The 13,982-nt window shown below is 41.8% G+C and overlaps 1 protein-coding gene across 29 annotated transcripts in view; it reads left to right on the plus strand.

The window, feature by feature from the left end:
* The window catches only part of KCNMA1 (potassium calcium-activated channel subfamily M alpha 1), a 748,425-nt gene that overhangs the window by 566,720 nt on the left and 167,723 nt on the right, over window positions 1-13,982 (plus strand). For all 29 annotated transcript variants that reach the window (XR_010935922.1, XM_067710429.1, XM_067710402.1 and 26 more), the window contains exon 15: window positions 12,486-12,595. Coding sequence is in view for 28 of the 29 variants with exons in the window: in XM_067710429.1 (XP_067566530.1) it covers window positions 12,486-12,595 (110 nt within the window). In the remaining variant the exon portion in view is untranslated. The remainder of the gene's footprint in view (window positions 1-12,485; window positions 12,596-13,982) is intronic.

The raw sequence follows: 13,982 nt of genomic DNA on the forward strand, positions 1-13,982 counted from the left end.
GCTTGCCCAAGCTTTCTGAGCTTCATATCCACCCACAGTAAAAAGTGGAAGAGCCTAGCAGATTGTTGGAAAGATTACCAGTACATGACGGTACGTCACTCCCTTCTTATTCCTTAGGGGTTGGTGGTACTGTTTGGGTTTCTATTTGTGATGAGATCTGACACTGGATTAGGATTGGGTCACTGATGGGAGAACACAGAGGGATGAACCTAATCTAAAGCCACTCTCTAGGGTGGTGTAAATTACATATAATTTCGTGTTGCCAAAATCTTTGTAAATGACTGATATTGGGGGAGGTCCCTGGAACTCTGTGGTGAGATACAGAATTAGTAGAATCTTCTGCCTGAGTACATTTTCTAGGGCAGCAGCACTGTTCATCAGCCTAAGTGACACTGGGTCCCTCAACCTTCCTGTCCCTTACCCCCACAGCTAGAAGATTTTACCTGCATGTACAGGTGAAACCTGGATGCACCTGTCTGGCTTTTCCCAGGCCTCTCAGTGAATGGAGACTTGCTGGCTGTTCTTTTCCATACGTAATGAATGTCCAGCCAGCAAATGCAGCCCTGCCCAGGACAGAGCCCTGCAGTGGCAGTGCCTGGAAGGAGAACAGCTGTGTGCTGGGCTGTGTTACCTGTGGAGAACTCAGAGAGCGTAGTGACCTCCCGGATCCTGCCTGGAGGATTGATATGTACTGTGGGCTTGAACTTGCTCATAGAACCAATGGGCACAGGAACAGAGAGACCTCTCCTTGACCAAGCAGGATTATCACGCGTCTTCTCTTCTCTTCTCATCTTAAACCAACTGTAGGATACCATCCTGGCAGTTTTCTGGGAATACTGAACTATAACAAGGCCTAAAATCTTCCAAGAAATGCAACAAGAAGGAGGAAATGTGCCTTCCACAACTCTTCTCAGGAGGCATACAGTTTGTGGTTGGAAGGGATACTTAGGGAAACTCTTGGGGATAGGAGGAATGAGTTCCCTTGAACATGTTACTCCACGTTCAAGTAACAACAGATATCTTCTAATTTGCCTTCTAAAAAGTCACATCCACTTAATTGCAAGGCTTTTCTTTTGCTGAGGGGAGTATGCAAAATTGGGGCCAGGATTGAATTGCTGAGGGCAATAGAGGGCTCTGACCTGTGGTCATTCTTCTCCCTTTCATCCCCACCCAGCACTCAGCCTCTACTCCAAATACGAGTTAAACAAGTACTTTTAAAAGTAATGTTTGAACAAGCATCAGGGTATTAGCACGCCTTTCTGGTGTACCAGGGATGTGCCAGGTTATCAGTTCAGAATCAGTCTGAACTGATACCTGGCAAACAAAGAGGAAAGCCATTTGCTAGGAGGGAGGATGAAAGATGAAAGTAGAATCTAGTGAGTCCACTGGAAGGATGTAGGCAAGAGTCAAGCCCAGAAATTGGAAGTAGCTAATCCAGTCTACCCATCAGAGTTGTTTTGTCTCAGGGCTCCTTTCAGGAGACCAGGCTGGGTCTTTATATCCACGTATGACCTTTCTCCTATTTGGGGAGACAGTCAGTTCCTCCAAATACCTAACTTCTCTCTTATCATCCTATCTATTCAGAGTGAACTTGCTGGCCACTAGGGAAGGGGAGGGGGAGAGAGGACCTCCAGGGAACACTGCTGTCTTTTGGGGATAAACTCAAGGTACTCAGTTTTTCTCCTCAGTCCAGAGGATCATTTGTTGATTAGTGATGTTCCAGGTTTTTCCAGTAGCAACTAAGCAATAGGAAGCCACGAATCACTGGCCCAACGTCTAACTGGCTGTGTTCCCTTGTGCGAGTGGTAGAGATGTCTTCATAATCGCCATCACCATCGCCATCACCATCGCCATCACCAACACTCATTATTTATGATAGAGCATTTCTAGAGCATCTCCAGGGTACACACTCAGTAAGTGCCACCGCTTAGTATGATTAAGCCGCCAAAGCCCCTATCACGCACCTATCACACAGGAGGCACTCAGAAAACATTAGGTATTTGCCAGGCACTATGTTAGGTGTTTTACACAGATCACCTCATTTCATCTGTCTTCCTAGGAAGTAGGTACTATTGTCGCTCTCATTTTGCAGGTGAGGGGATTGAGGCTTGGAGAGGTTATACAACTGGCCCAGGGACGTTCAGTGAGGCTGGGAGTTGAACCCAGAGGCTGCATGTGCTTTGGTGCTTCCTACATTGCTGCTGCACTCAGGATCATGGCCCCTCTTAAAAAGAAACTGCTAAGGCCAGCTAAATACCTCAGCAATTTATAAGCTGTCCCCTTTCAGTCTCTGAACCAAATGTCATTTTGAGGAGGCCTAAAATCCACTCCAGGAAGCCACAGAGGGGAATCTCAAGTCATTTCTAACTTCCTGTGGAAATATTCTCTAGCCGGCAAGAGATTTTTCCAGGTAACAGCGAATACACAATAAAGCGGGTGCCTCTACCTTGGGTGCCTGGCTCACTACCCATGTGGCTTCCCAATCACCCTGATACCTAAAACTAGCAGAATTTATGCTCGCGGCTTGACTGGCTCTGTTCAGCCAGAAAGCAAAAGTTGATGGCTGAAACCCTTTGCTCTGAAATGAAATCTAGTCTCTTTGGCTCGACTTTATTAGTCCGTATTGTACAGCGATACGAGACATAAGTATCCAGAATCTGCTGTCACTAAAACAGGACTGAGTTGGCAAACATTTTTGTCCTCACACTCAACACTGTGTCCTAAAATGGAAAAGTTAAATAGAAATTAAGGATACAAATAGCCATTTTCTGAAACTTTAATTGAATTAAATATAGCTGTGTCATTGTTCTCTCTTTACACAGCCCACATTGAAGGGGAGACTAAGTTATTATTGGGGTCATTGGATCAATGGAGAGAAACTGGGTAGATAAATCTGGATCCCTGAAATATTGTTTAGACTAATTAGCACAGCAACCCAAACACTGAGATACCCATCTTGTGCTTAATTATCTATAGGCTTTCTCTGTAACTGACTCCAATAGTTAGTGATACTCGTAGAAAGCATCCTTTTGCATCTCTTATTCAAATCCTTTGGGCCATGATTGATTCTCTGGTCCTCAAAGAGAGTACTTGTTCCGTGTTCTTCACTCTCTTTGGGAATACCTTTGCTACTGTACGTGTGGTCCATGTTCGGGGAGTATTCCTGTTGCCTGGGAGCTTGTTAGAAATGCAGAATCTTAGACCCCACCCCAGGACTACAGAAAGCACATTTTACTAACACCCTTGGGTGATTTACATGCTCTTCAGAGTTTGGGGAGCACTGGACTCACAGCCTTAGACATGCCCACTGGTGAGAAACTATCCTGTGTTAACTTCAGTGGATGCAGTGGGATTCTCCCCAAACTGCCCAAAATATTGAAGATTTTGCAAACGCTTAGGTAATTCTCTAATGGTTTGTCTTATTAAAAGAAACCTCATAATTCCCGGGCTGATTCAAATGCTTTTCTATCTAACTCCTTTCTTTTTCTCCCAGTTCTTAATTAGTTAATAGCAAACAGTTGTTTTGGGTCTCAATTTTAGAATTTAGGAGTAATGGAATTGCCAAATGCAGCCTTTGCTGGGCTCAGTCTATTTCCTGTTGAATTGTTGTTTGACCCTACATTGGAATTCAAAAGAGTGCAGTCCAGAAGATAGAGGGCTAGGTCACATGGGAAAGAGAGCATAGTCATGAGACGGAGCAAAGGGGGCTCCTTTCTGCAGGGAGTGCGGTGGGACTCCTAGCTAGTAAGAGGTAGGACCTCTGTTAGATTGGCAAATACAGCAGTTCCTGAGAGTCCCTTCTTTCAAATTCAAGCCTCCAAGGTATTGGATATAGAATTTAGAAAACCATAAGCCACTTGCTAAGTAGCCCAAGATGTTCTGTGATGACAAAGTTTCCCAGAAATGTACTGCTCAGTAGGAAGTGTTCTGGGAAGTTTAAAAATCACCCGACTCTACACGTTCCCTATGAGATGCCAAGAATGCAGAATTTTTCAGCATTCGGGGGGCAGAAATTGGTTCCTTTCATGGTCAACACTAAATGCTATGAAGCTATCAGCACTGACTTGTGATTAGATGCCTGGAAAAATTGTGCTCGTTTCTTTGTGTTTCTTTCTTCAGTTTTTTCTTGCTGAGTTCAATTCAACAAATATTAATTAAGCACCTCTTATAAGCACCTCATAAGGTAGTATGCTGCTTGTTCTAGAAGATTCAAAGTTGAATGCCTAAGGGAGGGTCTCGTGTTCCAGAATTCCACTTTATTATAGTTCTTGTCAGATGTTAGAAGACTCAGATACTATGACGGTAGCTAATGACAACTAACGCATACTGAGTGCGTACTGCCAACCAGGGAATGTTCTAAGCATTCTTTATCCATTATCTCTTTTAGCCGTCCCAAGCTCACCAGAGGTGGGCATGATTTGTGTTCCCATTAAGGCAGGGCAGAGCACATCAATTTGGGGAGATGAGGAAAGTCCTCACAGACGAGGTGGCATACGATGGGAACTTACAGGTAGAGTTGGATCTTGACAGCTGAAAATTGCCACAGAGAGATTTCTGACAGTAGGATCAGGGAAACGAAGTGGTGGGGAGATCAGAGGGAGGAAGTTTTTAGAATAGCATTGCTGGTCTCCATGAGCTGCTCCTTGAAATAAAGGATTCTGAGACTTAGTACCATGTTTTCCCTTTGGAGATTTACAATTCGTAGTAACATGTGAAATACTTTTGAGTTGCACTAAAAAACTCCCCAGTTTGACTTTGTGAAATCCAGCACTTCCCAAATGTGTTTCACCCATTCAGCAAATATTGAGCTACTGCTATGTTCCATGCACTGTTCCAAACTCTGGAGACTCCGGTGAATTTTTCTGCCTTCAAAAAACCTATATTTTAATGGGGACACCATAGACTCCCTCTTCCCTCTCTTATGTTCAAGGTGACACCTGTTAGTGAGTTCTGTCGAGGCTACTTTGGGAAATCTTAGTTGGGGATAATCCTACTTTACTGGAATTTGGGGGAAATTGTGAGAAGTAAGGTTTGTAAGATAGAGTAGGACCAGCACAACTGCAAATGCAGTCTGTGGATGGGTGCCATGAACTGTTTGCTACTCGTCCACGAAGTGGCAAGTACGGAAAATGAGAGGAATGCTTAGGAACTTTTAGAGCAATTTGCCAGATTAATTGTATATTGGTTGAATCTAATGATAGAAATTTTGGACTTGTATTTTGCATGTCTTGTCTATTCTTTTTTTTTTGGAAATCATTTCTGTTAGATTTTGCAGAAGTTTGAGTCTGCAAAACGATGGATACTAGAAGTAAAAGTAAAGCCCTGGTCTCTCACCCCAGATGGGTTGAGAAGCTCTGTTCTGGAAAATCCTGCCTGCCAGGGACTGAATTGTTCTCCTGAGGATTGCTTGGCAGGCGTCTGCTTGAGAACACTTACTTGCTGCTTGCCCTACCCAGATGAGAATTATTTTTAGTAGTATTTTAAGAACCTTATTATTTGAAGCACAAGTGAGGATGTTCTTAACTATTATCAAGATGGCAAAACCAAAGTCCTATTTGGACAGATAGTGAATAGACCCATCTTTAAAAAGGCCTGGCCACACTTAAGCATAAATACCTTTTCTACATTGGAGAGGAAAAAAAGAAAAGGGTAGAACAACCTACCTACGTATTAAAATACCGATTTCCTGCCACATAGGCCACACTTTCTGAAATAATTTATAAATGATAATTATTTTTAAAAGTTCTCATATCACTCTTTCTGTTAACCCTTCCTTTAACTTCAATTCCTCTGGCATTCTGTGTTTTCAGAAGTAATCTAAGTTGGGGTAACATAGCAGGGGGGAAAATACCCTGTCTGCTAACTCTTTTGCACGTGGTGTGGTCTGTTGCTCTCGCTCTGAACACTTCATGTGGGCTGATGTTTTTTTTCATAATGCTTGATGGAAGAAATCTCATTTGATAGCCTGCAGCCCACTAGTCTGGGATTAAGAGATTCAGTGGAAGTCCACCCCAGAATTAATCTCTGGAGTTGTTTATTTATTCGTTCAGTGCTGAAGCAACCAGTTATCTTGCATTCCATCAAATTCCAAGTAATGTGTTTTAATTGACATTGTCCCAAAGCCTTTGGAAAAATCTGAGATCCTTTCGTTCTGTTCTCACATTCTGGAAAATACGATCTGAAATAGGCCATAATTGTGGAATGCCAAATCGTTATGGGGTCCCCGAAATCCAGTGCTGTTCTCGGAAGGACAGCCGACCTGAGTCCACATCCAAGAAGGACAGCGTTGATATGCAATTTGGCACAGAGAAGAGATACATTCTGAAAAGGTGCAAATCACTGTTGGTTTCGCATCTCTTCTGTTTCTTTCCTTTGTTTTCAACTTTATCACCAGTTTCCTCCACCCCGCAGAAAGCTGTGCAGCGAGGCTTTCTCTGTTCTGGCACTCGTGAGGAGCTAAGCTAGCAAGACTCAAACGTTTTGTTTTTTAATTCTACGACTTTATGTTGAGGCGAGGAAGAGAGGGAGAAAGAACCGCATGCCCACTGGTAAAAACTGCGGCAAGTTTGTTAACATTGGAACATAGAGGGAAATAAAGGAGGAGAGAGAGAATCCAGGAACTGGGTCTGTGATAAAGTCTTCTTAACAATCAGTTGTCCTTAGCATTGTTCTTTCCAGCAAGAAATGATTAGATGCAACATTGAATCAGATTTTTCCCAGTGGCAGAGCATGCCGTTGAGGGGTGGGGATAAAGGACCCCACTCATTTTAGTGACCAGCCCATACGCTCATCACCCTAGAGCCCATCAATGCTGATTCCATGTTTATTACTGTAATTAAGAGCTTGACACATTCTGTGGGTGTTCTCTGTTTTTTGTGGGCGTAAATATGTTTTTGTGGAATCTCAGATACGTTGGCCAGTTCCTGTCAGTGCGCTCTGTTTCAGACTGTCACATTACAAAGGACAGTGACAATGTATTGTGTAATTTATATGTATAAATATTCATTCAGATGTAGCTAATTGATTCTAATTAAGGACTTACGATTTAAAACTATACATCCTTTAGAGCAAGAATATTGAGAATTTGGATAGATTTTTTAAAAATCATAAATGTAATAAATACCTGCTATTACAATAAATAGTCTTCTGCTACCAGTTTTGGGCAATGCTGGTATGTATGCTACAACTCACCTCTTCTTATTGCAGCTATTAACATAATGGTTATTGATTTTTATAATTTCCTCTTAGTTCCTTATATTTGATGTGCACAACATAACGTATATTTGGATTAAAACAATGTACTTGTTTTCAATTAAATAAGGATTGGTATATGATAGTCTTTGGAATTATTTATACGACTCTGGAGGTAGGGATGGACTTCTGCAAAATTATTTGGCTGTAATCAACACAGTTATTCAGACTCTGCTGGAAACAGAAATCACAGTGACTATAACATACCGCAGCTGGGATGGTTGATTTTTCACATTCACTGGGCTGTTAGCGTTAGAGAAGCACAGTTTCACCCTAATCAGAGAAAGCATAAAATATAAAAGGTGTCGTTACTGACCCACCGTTAGTTACACATGCAAAATCTGGGAGCAAGAAGGTGTTACTTCCCCCAGAGCCAAGGCTGATGTTTCCAGTTTGATGGTGCCTTTGGTGGCGGAGCCATCGGCCCCCAGATTGGTGTACAACTGTTTACTTAAGGGATTGAACTAGACTGGTTGAAAAGTTAGATAATGAAGGGCAGATAAATAAGACCATGAGAAGTGTGGACGAGCGAGCCCCACGGCTCAGATCTCTTTTCTCACTGAAGATCTGCGAGTGTTTGATGAATAAGGACCCAGAGCACATCACCTGCTCATCTTTGCTAGGTGCTCTTCTGAAGCAGCGGGAGTTTGATGTGACAGCCAGAGGAGAAGTTGCTGCCTCAGGAAATGCTTTGCCTTTGACTGATGGTTGAATGGCTGGCAAATTAATTTTGGCACCTTTCCCTAAGTCATTTTGGTCCCATTCTTTCACTTTTCTGCTGGGAAGTGTGTATTCACATTACAGTTAAAAATATTTCGACAACACAAATGTGGAGAACAGCATGTACTATTTTAGGCAAGAAGTTGTAGGCTGGGATGGTTCCATTTTATACAATAGAAATGATGCCGTCGTGCTTTGAGAGGAGGTCTGAACTCTCCTTTCAGCTCGACTTAAAATCAGTATTACTTCTCACGGACTTCACACAAAGTCAGGGGCTCCAGGGTTTAAGATCTTGCGTTCTTGAGGAGCTTTTCCTCTTAGATACTTATATTCCACAAACCCTCCAAGCCCCCCAAAATCCTAGCACCACCGCTTCTCTATATATTTACCTGTCAGTCTCTAGCAAGAGATAATATGGTGGGTGGTTAACAGTATGAACTCTGAATCCTGTTTGTACCACTCATTGGCTTTGTAACCATTAGTGGGTTACTTAACCTCTCTGTGCCTCTGTTAAAGGGGACTTATAATGACAGTAACTCATTCTACCATCTCTAGATCTCTTTGTTCACTGTCAAGTGTTTTAAACTCAACGTATTGTATTTTATACTAATTTTTCCTTCCCTAAGAATGTATTTGATTATGGCTAACAAAACTAAAAGGAATGTGCATTTTGCTTTTGCTGTTTTCAAAATAAGTGAAAGGTGCCGTGCTTGAGACTTAGAAAGGTAAACTTTGATAAGAAGGGGTAATTGAAGCCCTTGCCTTGGGATGAAGATTGAGGTTCTGTTGTCTGAGTTTGTGACACATTACAGTGTCTTAAGTCTGGGTGCTCTATCCCTGACTCTCCTGATGTGATAACCTGTTCCTGTCGTTGTTCTGCCACAACTTGTCATTCTTGCCCTTAAGGATTAAAGGGTGTAAGTGCTAATTATAATTACTGATTCTCCTTATATTATACGTATTGTTTTTTTTAAAAGAAATTACTTGTAAAATACATATAACAAAATTTACCATTTTACCATTTAAATCATTTTCAGTAAGTTTTTGTGTGTGTGGGGGGGGACATTTATGAGAACCTGAAAAATTTGTTAACTTATCAATAGGGAAATTGTGTTAAAGATGTAGAAATCTTAAAGGGTTATAACAATGAATTTAAACTCCTCAGCTTTTAGTCAGTACATTCAGTACTTCTGCATCTCGCATTATACATACCATCTGAGCATCTGCATATGTCTGTGGAAGAGGCATTTTGCTTTCCAGAAAAGTTCTGTTCATTTTTTTTTTTTCCCCAGTTTTTTGACTTTTAGTCCTCAAGCATTTCAGATCAGCCACAAACTTTCAGGAAAAGAAATGTGGAAAAAAGTCAGCAAAAGTCAGATATATATCGTCAGATATATCTTAGACAGGTATATCTGATGCTTTTTCTGGCAAAGAGAAAAATATGGGAAAATAAATTCCAGTTTAAATAAAATTCAGTCAGTAACTAGAATGGCTCATAAGACACAGAATATGCTAAAAATTATTTGCTGAATCAATAAATCAATGAACAATTTATGCTAAATTCAAAAGAAACATGAATATAATATTTGTATCCTAAAAAGAATTTATTTCTACTTAAAAAGTTTAGTGATGAACCTACAATAAAATTTGGTCTCAAGAGTAGTTCCATTAGAACATAGAGGCATGAAAATAATGACCATAACTAAAAGAACCAAATTAAAGTCATATTAATTGAGGAATAGCACCAACAATCAATTGAGATAAAGCTTCATATTTTCATTATTTTTGAAAGCCAAGTGGAATGTTTAAATTAGCAACATAAGCAACATATTATAAAAGGAATGTCCCTGCTAAAAGAATAGGCTGAATTCTTCTACTTCAAGAAAACTATTTGCCCATAAAACTCAACTATGAGGATTTATAATTGGCAGTCCCTCAGATACTATCCTATTTACCAATAAAAAACTATGATAACATAGTGCCCCAAATATTATATATTTCAAACTATTTACTAATGCAGACTAAGCTTTCTTCAAATTAGTTGGAATTAATAACCTTTGTTTATGAAGTCAAGAATATCTTTTATTTGAAAAAATAAGTTGAAATCTTATGAGTCGGGCAAATTAAAAAGTTTGTGCTTAGCTAAACACATAGCAGTTAATTTTTAAAATCATAAAGTTTAGCAGTAGAAAAGGTTGAGTCCTTTTGTTTTGAAAGACCCCACTCTGGGGAAGACTAATTTTTTAGATGAACAACCCATACCCAGCAGTATTGCATAGCACATTTCTAATGTGTGATAGTAGGTTAGAAGCAGCACAAACTAATGAGGTTAACCCACATAATCTTATAACCCCGCCAGAACACAAAGCAGACGTAGCATAGAAGCAGGGAGCATTCAATTTATTTCTAGATCATTCCTAGCTTTTGTATTCCAGAACATCACCAAGTAGATGGTAGGTGTGCATTTCCCACTGTTTCCAAGTCTCTTTCATTTCCCTCAGTTAACTGACTGTTGGGTCATAAGCAAGATGCCTTTGTGTTTTTGGCTGTGTCTGGTCTTAGTTGCGGCATGTGGGTTCTCCATTGTGGCGTGTGGGCTTTTCTCTAGTTGGCAGCGTGCGCGTTTTGTTTTTTTTTTCTCCTCTCTCTCTAGTTGTGGCACACGGGCTTCTCTCTAGTTGTGGCATGCGGGCTTTCTCTCTCTAGTTGTGGCGCTCAGGATCCAGAGTGCGTTGGCTCTGTAGTTGTGGCATGAGGGCTCCAGAGTGCGTGGGCTCTATAGTTTGCAAAACCCAGGCTCTCTAGGTGAGGCGCGGGCTCAGTAGTTGTGGCACGCGGGCTTAGTTGCCCTGCAGCTGGTGGGATCTTAGTTCCCTGACCAGGGATCAAACTCGCGTCTCCCGCATTGGTAGGTGGATTCTTTACCATTGGACAACCGGGGAAGTCCCAAGATGCCTTTTAATTCAATACCAGCACAGGACATTATTAAGAGCCACTTCCAGTTGACTGGGAAGCTCCTTTTCATCCTCCCCCTTATCTAACCTCCAGTGGAAGTGAACTGGGGAGACAGCAGCTTACAGATACCCAAGGACCACACAGCCTGCCTGTCTTCCTGCCTTGGGAATCCATGACATCCCCAAGCTCCCAGAGGGGCTCAGCGTTCTTGTTGTTTTTACTTTATACTTTTAAATGGTCGATTCTAAGGTAAAACCTTTCCAGAAATACCTAGCGTGAAGAGGGCTGTTGGGAAAATCAGTTGAACTTGATTAATTACGACCAAAAAAAAAACAAAAAAAAAAGTATTAATGACATTTTGGTTAAGACCTTTCTGAAACTACATTTTACTTTTTTTTAAATTATTTTATTTTATTTATTTTTTAAATTTATTTTTGGCTGCATTGGGTCTTTGTTGCTGCGCACGGGCTTTCTCTAGTTGCAGCAAGCAGGGGCTACTCTTCGTTGCAGTGCGTGGCCTTCTCGTTGCAGTGGCTTATCTTGTTGCAGAGCACAGGCTCTAGGCACGCAGGCTTCAGTAGTTGTGGCACACAGGCTCAGTAGTTGCGGCTCACAGGCTCTAGAGTGCAGGCTCAGTAGTTGTGGCGCACGGGCTTAGTTGCTCCGCGGCATGTGGGATCTTCCTGGACCAGGGCTCGAACCCATGTCCCCCTCATTGGCAGGCAGATTCTTAACCATTGCGCCACCAGCAAAGTCCTACATTTTACTTTTTGTGATATTCAAGGTGGTGTTGGAAAAATCTACTTTTTCCCCAAAGTAGAAATAGATATGTTGTTTCATGTTATATATATATGCTCACTGCAAAAGCCTTCAGACAATACAGAAATCTATAGAGAAAAAGTGTCATTCTACATCTGAGAGATAACAACTGTTACTGTTTTGGTATAAAGCTTTCTAGATGTTTCTGCGGCTTTACGAACATTCAGATAATTATAGGGTATTTAAAAATAGGATCAGACTATACACACTATTTAGTAATGTGCCTTTTAAGGTAATTTCTCTGTGAAAATATATACATTTTCATCATAATTTGTAATTGCTTCCCTGTATTCCATGGTATAAACCTACCATTTGTGGTTATTTCTAATTTCTTGTTCTAAGAACAAGAAGGATGTTCTTGTACATGTGTATGTGTATACTTATCTACCTGTTTCTTTGCTATGAATACTTAAAATGGAATTGTGTAAAAGAGTACGCACTTTTGATAACAATTTAAAAATTGCTCTCAAAAATTTTTATCAATTGTGGATGAGTGCCCATGCCTCCACATTCTTGGAAGTCATGCAGGTTTAGGAAGAAGTGGTGCTTTAGAGGGGACATCCGTCTAGTCTGTGAGTTTAGGGGCATGGAAGCTTCATGTGGTGATGGGGTATGTTCCTGGTTGTTCAGGAAGGTCGCCATGACACAACCAGTGCATTCATTTGTTTGCCAGATGGGGTAACCCCACTTTCCTTTTACTATCCTATCTTAAACCCTTCTCCTGTGTTCTTCTCCCTTAGATTGAGGAAGACACGTGGCAGAAATACTACTTGGAAGGAGTCTCAAATGAAATGTACACAGAATATCTCTCCAGTGCCTTCGTGGGTCTGTCCTTCCCTACTGTTTGTGAGTAAGTGACCATTAACCATATGCTCTTTGGCTTTCAGAAAACATTTAACGTGTCTCTTGAAGGAAGTGCACCCCACCTATGGCCAGCACAGTGGGGACACTCGACAATTACCAAGTGTCCTGTGCTCAGCCTTCTGTGATGAAGGGGAAGATGGGTCATTATGTGGCCCCTCCTTGGGGATTTCTGCTGGCTCTCCTTTCCCTCCGGTCCTGAGAATCTCAGGCTTGGATTCATCATTTGACCTGAATTATGAACTGCAGTTTTCCTGCATATCTTGAATTACGCCCCTGTGATGTAGACACGTGTATGAAGGGTAGCATGAACCCATGCCTCTGATTTTACCAGGGCAAAACCAAATCTTGCTAGCACCTTGATGAAAGAAATTTTAATCTTTCAATTAAGTCAGATCATAAAGACATCAGAGAAGTCACTGTTCAAAGTGCTTTCACTATTTCCTGAGGCAATGTGGAGCCAAATGTACACAGAGAGACCTTGAAACAGTCCTGAGTGGTTTAGCCCCGAGATGGACAGCTGGTATGTTATAACAATAAAAAGACTTAGCATCTCCTTATACTGGCTCAGCGAGATGGATTTGAGCAAGGGGTAGCCCCAGCCTGCACGACCCCTCGAGGTAGAACAGGTGATCATTTAAGGGGTATGATGTCAGGAGCTCCAGGTGTCCCAGACCCCAAGAAACTTCCACCAGGACGATGCCTCAGATTCCCCACCTAGAAGCTCAGATGTTGGATGTAAGTCAAACAGGCGCTTTGTCCTTATGAAAACACAGACTCCCTGGGAATGCTGAAACATGAAGCCCTGTACTTGGACACTGAGCAAAGAATTTGGTAAACTCAGTCTCATGGATAAAAACTGGGAAGAAACAGGGGAACCTGGGAACTCACTGGGCTGAGGAAGAAGAGCTCTTCCCTTGTGCTGTCTACCTGCCTGGAAACCAAACCCACCTTCTGGAAAGGGCGTCCTGAAGAGGACAATCCTGGGGGGCTCTTGGGTTCCTTTGTCTCATAGTTTGCTGTTCTGTGCACAGCAGAGGGGGGCCAGGGCACCTGGTAGCTTGGTGTTTACCCGTCAGTGACTTCTGTCAGTGAGCACAGCAGGTGCACCCTGCCTGTCCCTGGGCCCAGGCCCTAAGCAATCCAAACTGGTTTGACTGTTTACTGAGATTTCTCACCCTGTCTCGAAGCGAAAGTTTAAATGCTAAATGGACTGGAAGAGGGCATAGGTAATTGATTCCGAAGGAGTTATTTTCCGAAAATGGATGCCCTATTGTAACTCCCATGTGTTCCTTTCTTTGAGAGCTATTTCTCATTCTGCCATGGAAAGGAGTTAACCATTCCGAGGCACTGGGTCCTGGAACACTGAGGCTGTC

This window comes from Pseudorca crassidens, chromosome 16 (genome assembly GCF_039906515.1).
Source record: "Pseudorca crassidens isolate mPseCra1 chromosome 16, mPseCra1.hap1, whole genome shotgun sequence".
NCBI classification, from domain to species: domain Eukaryota; kingdom Metazoa; phylum Chordata; class Mammalia; order Artiodactyla; family Delphinidae; genus Pseudorca; species Pseudorca crassidens.